Below are 19104 nucleotides of genomic sequence, written 5' to 3' on the forward strand. Positions count from 1 at the left end.
AGCAAAAAGAACAACAGACTTTATCAATGGCTGGGAAAATTTATTATCAAGGCTGATTCTGTTGCCACTTGAATTTATGGCCAAATTGTCATTACTTTTGTAGAAGCAATTTCAGTCCCTAAGAGACGGCGAGGCAGTGTCAGAGATATGGAAGAATGATTACCTTCTTTAAGTGCTTTGCTCTACCTTGGTTTTAGGAGGCAATTGAATGCCAAATATGATGTCATGAAGAAACGTAGTTCTCTTGAGTGCAGACAGCAACATGAGGTCATCTTCCCCACTCCCACTCTTTCCATCCTGGCAATAATCCTTATTGAGGCACTTGTGGTTCAGAAAGCAGGAACTGAATTCTGGGAGCAGAACATACAGCCTGGTGCATGGTTGTTGCTGGCTTGTTGTCCTACACTTGCTAACTCTGTAAAAAGAGTTCCCTAGTGTAAAAGGGATCATTTAGGGTCACAGAAAGCCAATATTTGCAGTGGAAATAGGGGCACTACCCTGACAGCAGAGGCTTTACAGTGTACCTGGGCTGGTGTGGAGGATGCATGCAATGGGAGGGAACAAAAATGATGGAACTGGGACTCTGGAGCTTGTAGCATTAGAGGCTTGTTTCCAGGTCTGCCTGGTCACAGGTGAGAATGCTCCTTGTGGGCACACATTGGAATTCAGCTGTGCTGGGAGGGAGTGCAGAGTAGACCTGAGTAATTAGTAACAGGTTGTTCCTTTAAATTTGCTCAGTGCGCATATCAGAAACAAAAAGACTGGAAAAAGGAATTAAGACATGCAAAATGATCAAAGGCCCACAGGAGACCCCTTCAGTTTTGCACAATAATAGGTTCAGATGACTTTTTTTCTTCGGGGCAAGGAGTTCAATTGACATTTAAATTTCCAGTCTCCAGGTTACTGTGGCTTTTTGTGGGAGCTTTGTCTGTAAGATTTCCTTTCTGCTGGGAGTGTTAAAAAATCAGTATGTGACTGCATTCCTTTCTAACTCAATTATGCACAAACTATAGGTTTCATAGGAATAATTGAATTAGGGGTTTGAATTTTGAGGTCAATGACTTTTTTCAGCTACATCTGTCTAAAACATTTCAGTGCAAGACAGGAGTGAAACAGATGTTCAGTAATATTAAGGTCACTGAGACAAAAGGAATATTAAGTGAGGACTCCATCAAGGCATTTTGTTAATTGCATGTGATTCAAGCACAATAGGTGAACAATTTGAAATATGTTTTTATTACTTTTAATTTAAGTGAAAATCTGTATAATAGGCCAGGGCTTGGCAAAATAATTGAACAAATAAGTAGCATTGCAGGGGAGGTGGAGTCAGGCTGAAATAATCACAGCCTAAAGAGAGAGGGGAGGTCAGATGCTCCTGTTCAGAGTGGGTCTGTACAGCACAGTTAGGGTGAACTGGCATTTCACTGAAAGAAGGGATTCTTGTAGAAAACTTGTAGTGGTGAATGGGATGATGCTGAGAAAAACAATGATATGCCAGATTGGGGCTTCATTATTTGCAGTATGTTCTACAATGGAGTTTCATTTGTAGTAGTTCTTAGAACTTCTGCTGCAATTAACCTCAAGGATCCCAGAGTGTCTGAATGTTATCCTTGTGTGGTAAGAATCATGCTGTGGTGGTAATTGCTACAAATGTTTGGTATTGGGCATGTAGGCAGAGTGACAGGTAAGATTAAGGTGCTGAACTGAACAGACACTTTGGAGCTCTGGAGATCTTGGAATCCAATATAATGGTGGAAAAAGTAGTGTTTGTTTCCACTTCAAATTTTAAGTTAATCAGAAAGTGAAGTGACATGCCTTTTTCTTACCCATGCCTGTTCCCTTTTCCTTCCTTGCCTGATGAGAGAGCACAGATTGTGTATATGTCGTTATTGCATGGGGAAAGGCAGTGGGATGCACTGCTGAACTCTGTCCTCGGCTGAAAGTTTTACCTTGTCATTTCTCATTGTACTAGAAAGGAGAGGGAGAAATTTTGAAAAATCTTCAGGTGATCCTCTGATCCCAAACACAATCAGTGTTATCTAAACAATTTCTTACAGATGTTTGTCAAAACTGGCCTTAAAATCTCCAGCATGGGAGTTTTTTAAACCCTCACTGGCAATGTAGCCCAGTTTTTTCTGTCCTTGTCACAATACAGCTTTTCTCTTTCCTTTTTTGTTTTTCTGCCCACCTGTATCTCTACTGATGCATCTGAAGCCTATTATTAAAAGGTTGACTGAGGTGGATGCAACCAGGATTATGCTGGGGAGTAGCAAATACTCTTGCTTCTCTGCCAGCTGCCAAAATATATTTCTTATAGAGGGGCTAGAGCCATTCTGCTCCCCACCTCTGTGCCTCTTCGGTGAAAAAGGAAAGACAGTGCAAAGGAGATGTAGATCAGATGAAAGTTAAAATGCAACTACAGGTCATGGTGACATTTAAAAAACCCCTTGTCCTGGCTTTATTATTTATTGGAAAAAGACATATGCTGGGCACAAAATTCCCCTCAAAATCACCTGTTCAGAGCAATCTTGAACGATCTGTAAAAACAAATTTTCTGTTCCACAATATGCTGCTTTCATTTTTAGTTGCCTTTATTATGGTTTTTCTCTTTTTACCATGACCAACCAACTAAAATGTCCAAACATTTCAATGTCTCTGTAGAGAGAAGGATGCTGGTGTGGAGTCTCTATTCAGATGCCACAGCTTTCTGAACCTCTGAGCAAAACCTTCCTGTTCTTTTCAAACTTATAAATCACTTAAATTCACTTGGTGTTTCTTAAGCAAGTCTTCACAAGGAGAAAAACCTAGATCAAATACTGGATATGCAGATCTCAATTTGTCAGTCTGCCATGAACTTTTTCTCAACTCGGTTAATTAACTGTATGTGAAAGAGGAGCAGATGTCTCAAAGATTTTTATTACACTATACATTTCATAGACTCATAGAATGGTTTTGGTTGGAAAGGATGTTTAAGATCACCCTGTCATGGGAAGGGATATTTTCTACTAGATCAGGTTGCTCAAAGCCCCATCCAACCTGACCTTGAACTCTTCCAGAGACAGGATCTAATTGCTACAATTTTATGAAAATAAATGGCCAGCTAGAGGAGAGAGAAGCTGGATGGGTTCCTGCACAGGGAAGGACAGCTGAAGAAAATGCAAGGAGATTAGCCCTTCTAACTCCCTGCTTTGTTCCAGCAGGTCAAAATAGCTCCAGGACACAAAGCAAAGGGATGTTGTCAACCTTTGTTCTGATGCTGAAGGTAGTCTTTTTAAGAGAAAGAGTTTAAAACTCATTTACCTCTTGAAGTGAAAGTTGATAAACTCCTCCATATTTGTTGTTTCTTGACATGAAGCAACATCCTGTCACCATGCCTATCATTGCAAAAAAGGCCCTGTATTCATATATTGCTTTGTTTTATAAATTCTTTTCCTAATGGTAAACTTAAATATAATGGTAACAGGAAGGGATAAATTGGGCTGTGCAAAGGTATCAAACTCTTCTATCAGTATGTAGCCTGAATAGAACTGAGCCTTTTCCAAACTTTTCACATGGCCTCCATGTCAGAAAGCAGATAAACAGGTTTCAGCCCTTAAAAACTGTGAGACTGAAAACCACTTACTAACTCTACCAACTCACATGAGTTCTTGCACTAATTCATACGTGTATTTTGGGCATTTTACACTGCAATAATATATAATTTCCCCTCTTTTATTTTTTTTTCTTTTGAGAAGTCTGCTAGCAAACTCAAATACCCCAAACTTTGGCTGTTAGAGCTAAAGTTATGCTTGAAAACTGTGGTTAGCTGTAGGTCTATCAGTGCTTGCTGGCAAATGCTCCAGTCCCAAGTTTTATTGGTGTCTAGGTGAGTCTATAATTAGATGCCTTTTTTTTCCCCTCATCATGGCAAATATTGCAGATGCCACTCTCTACTGCTGACAGTCTTCAGACAAACAGTTTACATTAAAATATCTCTTGGCTTGCAGGGATCTGCTCTAATATGCTCTTGCAGATATGCTCTGATAGGTGCTCTTGTGCTTCCTGTGACTTTTAATTGGCTCATTAGGGTCTGCAAATTGAGGGTATTTTTTGGCATTTTTTGAATGCCTTGACCCTAAAAGTCTGACAAGTTATGGGAGAGCAGTTTTCTTGGTCTCCTGCTGAGGCAATGGTACATATATTCTGAAAAGTAGGCCAGGATGTAATGCTCACTGCTGCTTCTCCCATTAGATTTTGTTATCTGTCTATAGCTGTGTCTGTGGAAGGGAAGAGATTGTGAAAAACATGCTTGGTGTTTCCATTGTGTTTGATTGTTCATGTACCCATTTTGTTCTCCCTCCACACTACGCTTGGTTAGGATTCATCTTAGCAAGGTGTTTAGTTTAGGTAATCTCCTGTGCTCCCCATACAGTGGAGAAAGAGGAAAGAGGAACCTCCTGAAGGTAAACTATCTCATCTGGGGTAGGCATCTCACAGAGGTATTGTTATTCATCCTCTGGAGCTAACTGTCTCTTCATTGAGATTGCAGCCACACTCAATGCCTGTCTCTTAGTTACAAAAGTTAGACCTGAGTCCTCCTTTCACTTCCCCTTTTCTGAGAAATTGGTCCTTCTGATATTTGCTGTGATCCCTTATCAAAGTGTCTGCAATCGGCTTCTCTAAATATCTCCAATAGGCCCTATTCTGAAGAGAGGTATTGACTAATGGCCATAGTCCCAGAATATAATGTCCTTCCTGAGCCCTGGCACAGCTGTCATCATCTTTTTTTGCTTTTTAGCAGCTTTCTTTATGATTCCACTTCCCCATTGCCTTTCACTACCCAGTTGCTCACACAATCAGTACTACGGTGCTGGCACATGGTACTGGTGTAAGCCCCACATTTCTAGACAAGTGTCATGCACACAAAACCTTTAACACTGAATATTTTTTTAAAAAATATTACTACTATTATTATTATTATTAGTCTACAATAAACAATAATGCATTTATATTATGTAGTATTATATGATAAAGAAGACTGTAAACTCCTACAGCCTAATAAGTGCAATAAAATAAAATTAAAAAAAATAAAATGGCCTCAAATTTTCTAAGCATTTGTAAGCACTTAAGTCTCAGCTCTGCAGCCTGAATTACTACTATTGCAGTCCTCCAGCTCTGCACTTACTCTTGTGAAGGACTACCAAAGGACATTTTTATCAAGGGATTTTTTACAAGGGACTTATTTACAAATAAGGACACAGTGATAGGTGTCCTGGTTTCAGCCAGGTAAGTGTTAATTTCTTCTCAGTAGCTATTACAGGGCTGTGTTTTGGATTTGGAATGAGAATGGTGTTAGTAACACACTGATGTTTTGGTTTTTTCTAAGTCCAGTTTACCGATAGTCAAGGACATTTTTCCCTGCCTCCATGTTCTGCCAGTGAGGAGGTTCACAAAAGAAACTGGGAGGGAGCATAGCAGGACAGGTGATTACCAAAAGGATATTCCACACCACAGAGCATCATGCCTGGTATATAAACTGGGAGGATTTAAATGAAAAGGCATCTGATCTAGGTTTGGGAATGGGGGTTCTGGCTCTGAGTGGGTGGTGAGCAATTGTATTGGGCAGCACTTGCCTTTTTTTTCTTTTTGTTATCATTATTATTATTATTATCCTTTATATCATTTCTGTATTTTACTTTGTTTTCAATTATTAAACTGTTCTTATCTCAACCCACCAGTTTTACTTTGATCTCCTCCTCATTCCAGTGGCGGATGCAGGGAGAAAGGTGGGAATTGAGCAAGCTGCTGCCAGGTTTAATTTCCATTTGGGGTTAAACCAAGACAACAGGATGAGAGGAAATGGCTTCATACTGGAAAAGGGCTGGTTTAGATTAGATATATGGAAGAAATTTTTCTGATGTGGCTGGTAAGACACTTCTCTGGACAACACTGGCACAGGTTGTCCAGAGAAGTTGTTTGTGACCCATTCCTGAAGTGTTTGAGGCCATACCATCTAGTAACCTTCTCATATGCATATCAGGAAGGTGAAACCAGTGCATCAGAAAACCTGGAGAAGCTCTCCCCACTCATGTTACCTACTCTGACCTGTGTAAGGCTGACAGACTGATTGCTGCAGTCAACTTGAACTCTGAGCAAACTGGGTATCAAATTGCAGATTCTCTTACACAAAAAATTCCTCCTTGGCATTTTCTTGTGCTCTGGTCCATGCCTGGGTTTCACCTTCTACAGAAGAAAAGTATTGTATCCTGAGTCTTCTAGGAAAACTAAAATAAGCTAGTGCTTGACTATGGCACCAGATTTTTCTAACTTAAGCACTTTTGGTCAAATGAATATTTTAAATATATTTTGCTTAAATAACAGTTGTTAGTCTTGTTGGTAATCAGGCCTCAGGGAAAGAAGGGGAAACTCAAAGAGCGCTAATATTAGTCAGCAACCTAAAGGGATCTTTCAAAATTTAAATGAGTCAAGATATGTCAGTGTAATATTGGAACAACAGAGTAATGAATCAGGCCCTGGGATTTTCTGTTGCCTGTCAAATATAGGTATACAAGGAAGTAATAAGCAAAAAAAAAAAAAAAAAAAAAAAGTTTGGGTCTCTCAAGACAGTCTCAAGTAAAACATTGCATGTTTGGGTCTCAAGTGAAATGTTGCAGAAGTCCAAGAAATTTTTTTGTGACTTCAGAACACTTCAGCTCTGAAATATGGTGAGATACAAAACTGAGTAAAGATTTTGATCTCCAAGATCCTTTTCTGGTGAAAAAATTGTGTTAGGTGGTGTTGTGAATATATATTGACTTGTAAATTGCTCATTGGAGAGTGGAACTGTATCTCCCAAATAAAAATTCTAGAGAAATATTTTTTTTTTTCCCTGTAATTTTTATTTTATTAAAAATATATGAAAAATACATTGGGATCCAGATTACATGGAAGTTTTTCCCGGTTCCATTAAACTCAAACTACTTTCAGTTGAAATGAGAAGATTTTTAAATATTTTTTAACCTCGCTGGTGAAGAGAAACTGTATAAAAGACTTGAGATAAATCAGTGGGGTTTTTTTCCAGAAAGCCTGTGCCATGACAGATTTACAGTGCTAGCTCCTACAAACTAGCAAATTGTGCTTTTTGTGTCTTGAGATGTGTGATGTGGCTGATGATTTACACAAACTGCTGCTCTTGAGAGAGCTTGAATTACAGGAGGATTGAGATGAGGAGCTACTTCATTAGCTCCATATGATGGCAAGAAAGAGAGGCACATGCTTGAACATGTTTACCTGGAGCAGCAGGGGAAAGAGATTTTTTATCTAGTAAAATGGCTTCTATCTTCCATTCTTTATGGAAATTTTTATTTTTAATATCTAAATTCCTTCTGTTTAAGTAAACTAGATTAAGTGGCGCTAAAATGACAAGACCTGCCCTCCTCCTGTCAGTCAGTGCTGTAGGAAATGCTAGAGGATGCTGTCCCTGACCCAGAAGGAGATGCAAGCTGACCAGGCAGGATGTAAATATCCTTCTCACTGATCTCCCCACATGCTGGTGAGCTGCAGACCTGGGCTTTGTTTTCAAGAAGTAAAAGGTCTCTGTTTCTTCACTGATTACCAGCAAGTGTGGGCACAGTACTTGCACTCTGGCCCTCCTGCATCTCTGTTGGTACAGCAAAAAGTGGGGAGAACATGGAAAAGAGGACCAGAAGTAAAGCAGTTACAAATTTATGTGTGGCCTAAATGAGGGTGAGAAAGTTCAATATGGTTATTAATTGTTATTGTTTATGAAAAATACAAATCTCTACTCAAAGCAGCACTGATAAAGAAATCTGGAGTGACAAGAGTTGGGCAATTAATTTCTTTCATCTGAAGACGTGTCCTGGCAGCCAGTTGTCTACCAGCAGCTGACAATTCTGGGTCAATGAAGCTGCAATTTGGTGTGGAGGATGTCAGGCAGAGAAGGGACAGAAGGATGGTCAATGCAGTGGGTGAGGGAAAAAGGCTCAGCTCAAGCCTTTGGTGCGGTACCTCGAAGGGGGATGGGAGAAGAGGGAGGACAAGAGCTGGAGAGGGTTATCAGGGTGTATTTCCTTTAATGTATCAGGATCGGTTGTTTGTGTGACCTCTCTGCTGGCAAAGAATTTTGTGACAATTATTTCTTTCTGACTTTTCTTTTTCCCCCTCACAGCACTGGTGATGGTCCTGAATAGCACAAGTGTCAGCTGGAGTGCCCGCATTCAGATGTTCCTTACCTTTTGTAAGCTTGTAGCAATTCTGATAATTATAGTCCCTGGAGTTATCCAGCTAATTAAAGGTATGAAATGAAAAGTAAATGCTTTAAAAAGCTTTTATCTTTACCCTCAGCAGCCTTTCCCCACTTGCCTCCACCACATAATGCTTATAGCAGCAAAATCTCTTAATTAGTCTGTGCTTGCTTAACCGAGGCTCTGTACTGTCATGTTATTGATAAGAAGTGGAACTACTCTGGGATGAAATGGTATTTCCTTCAGCATGCCAATGAGACTGTTCCAATCAGACTTGCTTTTCCAAGGAGCAAATGGACTGCTCTTCTCTGGAATCTGTCTTTGGCCTGAACTTTGTGAAAGGGGCAGGGTAGGATTTAAAGGCAGGTAGATGCACATGCACTTCCCCAGAGCACATGCCTAGCCCAGGCAGGATGGCTGCTCTGGCTGTGCTAGTCCCTAGTCATGGTACATGTGTGTGTGGTGCTAGAGAGGGCTCCCAATTCACAGAACCACAAAATCACATGGGGGTTTGGGTTGGAAAGGACCTTAAAGATCACCTAGTTCAAACCCTCTGCCATGGCAGAGATGTCTTCCACCAGGCCATGTTTTTCAAAGGCCCATCCAAAGCCTTGAACACTTTCAGAGCATCCTGGGCTGCTTCTCTGGACAATCTGTTCCAGTGCCTCATCAGTGTCACGAGGCAGATTTTTTCCTAACATGTAATCTAAACATGCCCTCTGTCAGTTTATAGCTATTTCCCCTTGTCCTGTCACTACATGCACTGACAGGTGCTCAGCTACCTGTAGAGACTTTCCCATTCCAGCCCTCTGAGCAGCAGGTGTGAGACGGTGACAAGCCCCGGGTCACCTTCCCTACAACTACAGAGAGCACCAGCAGCAATGCAGCACACAGCGGCAGAGCAGGGAGCCCTCTTGAGTGTATTGGTGGCAGATTTTATCCAACAAAAACTGTCACAGTTTTGGGCTATGTCCCACCCAAGTGAAGAGCACAGTGTTAGTCTGTGCAGTGAGCTCAGTTTCACAGGGATAGGAGGCTCTCTGTGGTTAATATAGACTCTGAAATAAAAGTTTTGCTGTGTAGCACTCTGCTGATTCACTTTTTTTGTTGTTTTTCACTTTCTTTCTGGCACTTGCAATGTTGTTGCCTCTCGCACATGACATAAGAAATGTGAAAAATTTCTCTCTGTTCTCTCTGTTCCCATCCACCCCACTTTTTCTAGACCTTTGGAGCAGGTCAAACCTGCTCCAACCCTTGGGGGTTGTTGCCCTGAAGTAGCTCAGCTAAGTGTCCCTGATTCTCCACTGGGACCTTCTTCTGGCCACAGTTTCTCCCTAAACCAAAAAGCCTCTGCTTCAATGGCGATTTTGACTGAGGGCTTAGTAAAACCAGAGCAAAGGATAGAGGATTTCACTCATTGCTAATTTAAATCTGAATTAATTAAGTTTCTTCCTGCTCCATATTTGTGGAGGATCATTGCTTCTCAGGAAATTTGGGATATGGTAGGGACATTTTACAAACCATAAAGCACTTTGTAAATGAATGAGAGCATAACAAAAGTGTTGCATATTTGCATTTATAGATATATAGATAATTCTTACTCGATGTAATATTAATACAGGATTGATTATCATGGTAGGGGGTTACTAAACTCATTTTTCAATGGTAGAAATTTCTAGGATTTTGGGTTTATTTATCTTATAAATGTTTCTTCTGAATGAAATGCCAGCAAAGTTCCTTCTGATTAAAATGTTGAACAAGTAAATTTTCCACATCAAAAACTACTGAGCTCATTCTGCTCTTTCATGTTGGTGTAAGTCACTGCTGGAAATGACAGAGCAGTGAGTGTCATCAAGCTCAGCATGCTTTGAAATAAACTAATAGGTCAAATTCTCCTATTGCATGAATACAGATTCCACAAAGCCTTTTACAATTGCTGGCAGATTATGGCTGTGAGGGTTGGGTCAGAATTTAAGGTCAAGGGGCAGAACTTCACGTCAGTGAACTGTTGGGTGATTAAATGTTCCATGCTGTGTTATATATATATATATATATTTTTTAACTAGTTATGACCAAAGAGCTTATTTTTCAACATTTTTTGTTGTTGATTTTGCAGGAGAAACACAGCACTTTAGAAATGCCTTTGCAGGGAATGATGCCAGTGTTATGGGATTACCACTTGCTTTCTATTCAGGAATGTATGCCTATTCAGGCTGGTAAGTGGATGAAACTTATACGTATTTGTCCTGAAAAAAAAAACACTAATGTGCTTTAACAAAGCTATTTATTTATATGAAGCAATAAGTAGCACATTCTACATCTTTTGCCAAGCTACATCATACAGCTAGGGTATTTGTCACCACTGTTCCATATGCTCAGTTGTGATTGTGCAAGCAGCTCTGCAAGGGAAAGATTTTCCTTTTTCAGTGTATAATATATAAGCATGTACTGACCACCACAATAATCACACCACAAGAATGGAATATTCTTCATTTTTTTCATTAAATATTTTAATAACAGGATAAAAGTACAAATGAAGCTTTAATTTTTTTGAAGAAGTCAGTAATTATATAAAAATCAAATCTATGATTCTGTTACAAAATGGCCCTTAGCCTTGCTTTGTAAGAGCAGTATTTTACAAGTAAGAAACAATGAGATTGGTATGGGCCACAAAACAGAATAAAAATCTTTAGATTTTTACACTTCTTGGTCTAAGAGATTTGGACCATACTTAAAAGAAGTGCAGCTGGCTTCCACAAAAGTCAGGTGTGATTGACTGTGAGCAAAGGTATGAGAATCTACCTTCAGGTATCCTGCTTAGAACTTTCAAGTCCTTTCTCTCTTTTCCCTCCAAAGTACACAGCAGCTGGTTTGAAAGGTGCTGTCCCTTCTAGAATCTGCCTTTACAATTTATTCATGCTCCTCAGGGCTCTGCATTGTGCAGTGCCAAAAGTCTTTAGCAGAAGCAGCCTGGGGGGAAGGAAGCAGACTACAGCGCACAGAGTGGGCTTATTTTGTGATAGCTTTGTCTGCAGGTCTTCCCTTTGCTCTTCGTAGCCTCACAGGCAGCCAAGTCCTTTACCTTGCACAAAAAGGCGAGGGCTGCAAGATAAGGGGTTTATTTAATATGAAAGGACAGTGGGCCGGGCATTGGAGTTCTCTGCCCATCTGTAACTCCCCGGTTGCAGGAGCATTATAAATGTGCACACTGAAGTATGAACAGAATTTATATACTAAATGGCAGCAGGGGAATAAACCCAAGAGAAATCCAAGAAATCCAAAGCCTTTATCTGAGATAGATATGTAAGAAAAGAGCCTGGCATTTTGAAGCCTCAAAGAAATGGAATTGATTATGTGGAGAATCTCTACTTTCTTCCCCCTCTCTCTGTAACTGACTCTGTCTCTCATATCCATGCATGTGATGGTTTCTCACTTTTTAAATATTAACCTAAGTTTTTGTATGAAAGCAATTTAAAAAGCTCATTATTATTATTATTCAGAATTTCTTTCCTGCAAAATGCTTCATCAAAAATACTGTTATTCTGTTGCTTCTTTCCCATTTTTCACATAACAGTTCAAAGCCTTGCAATAAAAATGACCTTTTTTTCCCCTTTACACCTTCTGACTTTTATTTCAAGGTCTTTATTTGCTACTTATATAAGAAATTAGCAGGAAAAAGACCTAATTTGGCTAGTGGTTCTTCCCTGCTGTCTGTTTTCCTTTGTTATCAACTAAAATTCATCACCTCATCACAGAGGAGCAGACCATTAAGTGGAGTGGCAATATCCTTGCACTATCAGTTTCATGGGGCTAAATCAATGCAATTAGCTGAATATGAAGGAGTGTTGGAAGTGTTGGTGATGTGTCCTGGGATGCAGGCAGAATTTTATGCATAGCTCACAAGACTGTTAAATTTTAACTGTTAACTTTTAAAGATACAGCTTTGAAGAAAAGCAGTATCTGTTCTGTGTGTGGGTTCGTCCTGCCAAGAGCAAGTTTTGACTATGGGGCATGTAAAATATTGGCTGAAAAAGTGGAGAAAAGAATGTGAGGAAACATGCCTTTGCATCAATAAAAGGACTGATGCTGGACTATCACAGAATGGTTTGGGTTGAAAGGGACCTTAAAGATAATTTTGTTCCAATCCCCCTGCCAAGGATAGGGATACTTCCCACTAGACCAGGATGCTAAAAGCCCCATGCAACCTGACCTTGAAAATTTCCAGGGATGGGGCATCCACAGCTTCCTTGGGCAACCAGTTCCAGTGCTCCAGCACCCTCACTGGAAAGACTTTCCTCCATATATCTAACCTAAATCTTCTTCTGTGCTCTATGCACTAGAAAGTTTAAAAACAAGTACTGATGTTTTTGCATAAGGTGACAAAGAATTTCTTGTGCAGTCACAAAATCACTATTTTTAAAAAGCCACGAGCCAGGGTTAACTTGTTCTGCTAACCCAGTTCTGCTCCAAGACTTGTGATGGGGCAAAGTTCCCAGACTTCCTGCCAGCTTGGTTACCAGTGGTTTATTCACAGCAGCAGTGCTGGCTCAGCACTGGTCCCTTTCATTTGTCTTTCTGCACAAGATCAGAAGACCAGCATAGGTGCTGTATTGACTGCTCTGTTTGATGACTTTGGGCCTGTCTCTGAGCCAGACACCATTGTGTTCCAGGCAGGCACAGACTGAGTGCTAATAAATGTAGAACAGAGGGTTCAGTGACCTTGAGGCTTATGGCTGCTTTGCATGCAGGGCTGTGCCTGGTGAGCAGCTCCTATGAATCCCATACAGAGCTCTCCCTTGAATGCTGCTGGAATGTGATCAGAGTGCAACCTGTACTGGGGGTTGTGCAAGAGCATGCAGAGCTAGCAGCCTGTGTTTTAGATTCTGTACAACAAACTGGTGTGAAAGCTCTTGGTTTAGGAGGGGCTTCAGTTATTTGTAGTGTTAAGGAGCCCTCGCTGAGTACTCTGATGAGACTTTTTGCCAATCTAACCTGAAGCTGTAAAAGGCAGCAAGCACAAATGGAATATAAACCTTGAAGTGCGCATATGTGTGTGTGTGTGTGTATGGAATTACGGTAAACCATTAACTGTGTAGTATGCCGGGGGGGAAAAAATTAATTACATACTGACTGTACATAGTCACTGTCTTTTTATTTTCCTGCTTTGCTCTCTTTTCTGAGAATTCTCTTCCTAAGTGTGAGGATAAGGGAAGGTTAAATATCCCTCTCTTCTTAATCTAAACATGGGCCTGCAAAGCCTACTGTAATTAACAGCAGTGCTTAACTAAAATAATTTTCTTGATTCTTAGTGAAAGAAATACAGAATAAAAATATAGCAATAAATCTTATAATACATTTTATAACTATTTTCTAGGTTTTACCTGAATTTTGTCACTGAAGAAGTGGAAAACCCTGAAAAGTACGTACTTAATGTTTTGCTTGACTTTTGAGAAATGGTCATGAAATTTCAAATGTTGTAAAAGTAGTGATCTTCAAAGTTCTGTATGCTGGTCAAGTTGCTTGCCTTCCAGCAGATTTGGTATCTATTTGAATTACAACTGCTTGAAAATTTGCTATTTTCAGTCTGTTGTGACCTTATTATGTATTCTGCTTTTATCTGCACTGTAAGAGTGGCTGGTTTAGTGCATTCCAGGATTAAGTAGATCTATCTCTAGGGCTCTGGTTCTCCCCCTCAAGATACGAGTAACCATCAGCGGCTCCTTTCAGTGGAAGATACTGATATCCTGTCAGGGAAATCTTGCCCAAGAAACTTATCTGCTGCAATATTTGTCAGTTTTGCTATGTTTAAATGTTAATGAAATACTTAGTTCTACTTGCTCTGGATGTCTCAGAAATGCAGGATCTTGAATACATGTCACAAAGCATCCAATCTAATTAAACTGAACAGGGAATATGGGTTGGAGCCTGTTTCCAATCAGAGCTGAATACTCCCACATCACCTGCCTGGAAAACATGGAACGTTGTCCTGTTAGGGAGAATTTGATTTGTCCCATCTGTTTTGGTAGATGTGTTTTGGTACATGGGGACAGTAATAAAAGGCTACTAACTTTTTCTAAAAGTTAAAGAAAATGTGCCTTTCCAATTTGTTTTCTTTGAGGAAAAGAAACTATTTACTTGACAAAGAAATTAATGGCTAAATTTTCTTAGATTTTTAAAATAAGATAGCTGGCTGGGTACCAAATTGCTTATTGTTTTAAAAGGACCCCCAGCACTGTACACTCAGATAATATGAATCTGAGACATGTAGGGAAAGAAAACCCCAAGCCATTGACTGGGAGCATCCAGAAGATTTTTGTTGCTTTCTTCGAAGTCTGAACCAAACCTGGTGCTATTTCAGAGGCCTGAAATTATAAGAAAATGGATGATAAAACATGAGGCTGGTAGAAACACTGGCAGATTTCCATCGTTTCAGTGACTTTGGGACGTGTTGTGTTTTAGCAGACTCTTTGATGTGATCTAGATATGTAGAGTGAGGATTCTGTGACCGAAATCTGAGACCAGGTAGAAAATACTGCATTAATATTTGTGAGTAATCATTATGACAGATACCTATGTACAAATGGGTTTTTCACTAGTAATCTTCAGATCTGATAAAATGCCATTTTAGGAGCTGTGGTTTAGTAAACATGACTCTGGATGTATTTAAAAGGTGTAGATGTGGCACTTGGGGACATGGTTTAGTGGTGGACTTGGCAGTGCTGGTTTCATGGTTAGACTCAGTGGTCTTAGAGTTCTTTTCAAACCTGAAGGCTTCTGTGCTTTTAAGGCATTTGTATCAGTGGAGAGCTGTCGCAGACATCTTTTATGGAAAATCCTTTCCCTAGGATTTTTCCTCCTGAGAAGCTGAGAGGCCTCAGGAACAAAATGTAAACAATGATTATCTGCCACTGTGGAATGCAACAGGTGGATCTGTGATTGGTCTCATGTTTGTAATTAATGGCCAATCACAGTCAGCTGGCTCAGAGAGTCCAAGCCACAAGCCTTTGTTATCATTTTTTGCTATTCTATTCTTAGCTAGCCTTCTGATGAAATCCTTTCTTCTATTCTTTTAGTATAGTTTTAATGTAATATATATCATAAAATAATAAATCAAGCCTTTTGAAACATGGAGTCAGATCCTTGTCTCTTCCCTCAACCAAAAACCCCTGTGAACACCGTCACAAAGAGCAGCTGGCTAAAGATTCCCAGGCTTGGGACACAAATGAACTCAAGCTGGATGATCTAGGGTTTAACTACCAAGGATCTGTTCTCTTTATAAAATCATGAGAGACAGACACTAAAACCAAAAGACAGCCTACAGATTTTTTTTTACTTTTGAAAAATTGTTGTGTCACAGACTGATTTTAAATGTGAAACTAAATGTAGCTGTGAAGGGATTCTGGTCCAGGACATCTAGCTCTTCAGGAAATTCTGGGGAGATAGGTTAGGAGCCAGAGTCTTGGTGATATGATTAAATGCAGCTAGAAGCAATATAATTTGTAAATTATCATGTGGTTACCACCAATACCATGTGATCTTTTTAACTGTGCAGATGTCTACACCCTTTGTGACTTTTCAAACAACTTCTGTGTCTGCAGTTCTTTTAACTAGAATTCTTGGTAATTTTCATTATAGCTATTTTTATATCTATTAAGTTTTTTGTGACTGAAGTCAGAGGAGAGCCTATTTTTGAACATTTTGCTCTCTGCTGCATAGGACAGAAAAGCCTAGCTCCTCTCTCTTTTAAAAGCTAAGCACCCCTTGAAGCATGATGTATCTCAGCAAAGAGAAGTGGTGCTGGTTCAATTCTGATGATTTTTTTCCATTGCAGCTAGGATGTGAGGGTAGAAGACTGTTTTTTCCCATCTCAGGAGAACTTCTCTGTACTCTAGGTTATCTTTGGAGAGCTGCTGAAGTTATGTGTGCTGCTAGTGAGGATGTGGGACTGGAGGGCAAACCACATAACGTGGCTGGTTGAGTGTATTCCAGGATGGCACTGGAAAAAAAAAACACCTCAATATTACATGTGCAATGTTATCACAAGGCTCTTAAATCTTCCCTTCATCACTCTTCCTTTTAAGGCTGCACTTTGAGAGAATGAGATTCCCAGTTTTTACAATCTCCATGCTAAGGTATAATATAGACTAGAAGAGCGTGGGATATTAAAAATTGCTCAATAAGTGGCAGGTGATGGTGGGGCAAATGCGTTTTTACTGTCTGTGCTGACAGAGACCTCTGTACCACCTGTAAGTGGGGATTCTGGACTCCCTTGAGCTGAAATAAGCAATTCAATGAAACATTTGGAACATATTTTTAATTTGGTTGTCACCTGTGAATGGCCCTGTTGGAAAGATATCCTGAACCAAGGGCTGTTTCACCATTGTTCCCAAAGCTACAGGGCAAGAGAATAGTGTGGATTAATCTCAATGGCAACTGTCTCAGCTCCCACTAAACCCAATGCAAATGTTAGATGAGCCACTGATTATTCTGCTGTTGTAGGCATTTATTAAGACTAAACTGCTTTTTTTTTTTTTTTTAACCTAAAATGCTGTCTTTCATTCTTGTGTGAGCCTGATGTTAAAGCTTGCACTGAGCAACCTGGTCTAGTGGAAGGTATCCCTGCCCATGGGCAGGGGGCTTGGAGCTACAACTTCAAGGTCCCTCCCAACCCAAACTATTCTGTGATTCTACTGTATGGTACTTCTGTTGGTATGATGTTGCTGATTTTAAAAAGGAAGAGGAAAGTACAGGCTTGAAGCACTTAGAGCTTGTAGCACATCCAGATGTGCAATTTGTAATGTTTTCCAATGGTTAAGATGGATGCAAATTACTTACAGCAAAGGAGGTGAGCACAGTGAGGTCTTCTGCCCTGCAGCTGTCAAAGTAAATGTTTGCCTGAGAATCAGTCACAGTTGTGCATTTCCAGATGTGCAACAGCTTTGGAAGTAGCTGAGGTGAATAATCAGCTCCATCCCCATGTGAACCAGCAGGCTGCAAACCCCCAGTGAATGTACCAAGGGGATGTGCCGGGTTTACAGCAGAGGGATGGCAGGAATGCTCTAGCAGAGAGTGGGGATTGGGCTTTGAGCAGCCTGGTCCAGTGGAAGGTGTCCCCACCTATGGCAACAAGATTGGAACAAGATGATCTTTAAGGTCCCTTCCAACCCAAAACATTCTGTGGAGGTGGGCCCTAGAATATATCCTGAGATGTGTTGGAAGGTGGAAGCATCTGCTATTAGACTTTAAGTTTCCCAGATAGGGATTGCATTCCTTTCTGTGGTGTATGGCACCAGGGAGACCTTTTGGAATATGCCATGTGTTGTTGGGAATGCAGGAGAGAGGCAGGGAAAGGGGGATGCTTGTGACCTTGCCCAGTCCCCTTTGTGCTCCAAGCAGCTGTTTGTAGAGGCAGGAAGGGCTTTGGAGGCTGCGGGAATCTTTAGAGGTGCAGCTGCCTGCCCAGGTGCAATAAATTCCACACTTAGGTCTATAAGTAGGATAAATACTCTGGGTCTGAAACACTGGGATGCTGAAGCAATACAAAACCCTAGAGAGGGAGGGCAGAAACAGAGACAGTAGGAATGAGCAAAGCGGAAGCAAGCACCCTTTACAGTGCAGAAGGGAGAACAGAAAGACTTAAAAAAAATCTCAAAGTGATTGTCATTACTTTTTGAACAGAGTTTTGGAAGTAGTGTTGAATTCTCACTTTGGAAATGCCCCTGTTCCTTCTTTTGTGTAAGGACATTATTATAACCCCAATTATCATAAGATGTAAAAGTAGCTGTTTCTGTCTCTCGCTAAACCACCTTTTGATGTCTCACTTTTAAGCCTGAACTCCTTTCTTTATTCCTCTTTGTTCAAATGCTTCTCTCCTTCTCTCATGCAGCTATTAGTAGCACCCGAAGAAACACAAAGTTAATGTTTATTTTAGAAGGAGCTGTGGTTGCAGTCTTAATATATAATTTTTTAAAATAGCCTGAAATAGTTTTAGTATCAAGAATATGTGGAAAAACATTAAAGTGTGAAAATTTCTTTTCCTTTTTTTTGAAAATTATGCTTTGCATGTGCAGGCTGGGTCAATAGCAATTGTTGTTTCAAATAAAATACCTAAATAATCCTTGAAGCAGAACTTCACCAAAACAAACTTGTGCAGCCATATCACCTGCAGCTTTGATCTTTTTGATTTCTTACACTCTAAGGATCAGTCTCAAACTGAGGTCTTACTGTTAAATAATAGGGTAATGAAGGAACAGCCAGGTCTCTGAGGAGTTTGTCACCTGAAAATTGACAGGAGCCATGTTGTCTGGAGCAGGAAATTTTTAGGAGTAGAAATCATGCATGAACTTCCAGACTCATTTCTTGTACATAGTCTTTGATCTCATCCATATTCTTGAGCACCCTCTTGTCACTGACATCTTTTATGAAAAATCCTTTCCTTAGGATTTTTCCTCCTGAGAAGCTGAGAGCCTCAGGAACAAAATGTAAACAATGATTATCTGCTGCTGTGGAATGTAACAGGTGGATCTGTGATTGGTCTCATGTGGTTGTTTCTAATTAATGACCAATCACAGTCAGCTGGCTCGGACTCTCTGAGCCACAAGCCTTTGTTATAATTTTTTGTTATTCTATTCTTAGCTAGCCTTCTGATGAAGTCCTTTCTTCTATTCTTTTAGTATAGTTTTAATGTAATATATATAATAAAATAATAAATCAAGCTTCTGAAACATGGAGTCAGATCCTCATCTCTTCCCTCATCTTCAGACCCCTGTGAACATGGTCACACCCACCATGTACTCTCAAGAAGCAGGCTGAGTTTTTTCAATCAAGACCCTGAAAGCAGCTCTTGCCTGAAGAGCACTTC

The 19104-nt window shown here is 40.1% G+C and overlaps 1 protein-coding gene across 2 annotated transcripts in view; it reads left to right on the forward strand.

The window, feature by feature from the left end:
• Positions 1 to 19104, forward strand: part of SLC7A11 (solute carrier family 7 member 11) — a 66168-nt gene that overhangs the window by 11713 nt on the left and 35351 nt on the right. For both annotated transcript variants that reach the window (XM_036382962.1, XM_036382961.1), the window contains 3 exons: positions 8168 to 8293; positions 10360 to 10459; positions 13618 to 13662. In XM_036382962.1, the coding sequence (XP_036238855.1) occupies positions 8168 to 8293; positions 10360 to 10459; positions 13618 to 13662 (271 nt within the window). The remainder of the gene's footprint in view (positions 1 to 8167; positions 8294 to 10359; positions 10460 to 13617; positions 13663 to 19104) is intronic.

The sequence above is a fragment of the Molothrus ater genome, chromosome 4 (assembly GCF_012460135.2).
Source record: "Molothrus ater isolate BHLD 08-10-18 breed brown headed cowbird chromosome 4, BPBGC_Mater_1.1, whole genome shotgun sequence".
NCBI classification, from domain to species: domain Eukaryota; kingdom Metazoa; phylum Chordata; class Aves; order Passeriformes; family Icteridae; genus Molothrus; species Molothrus ater.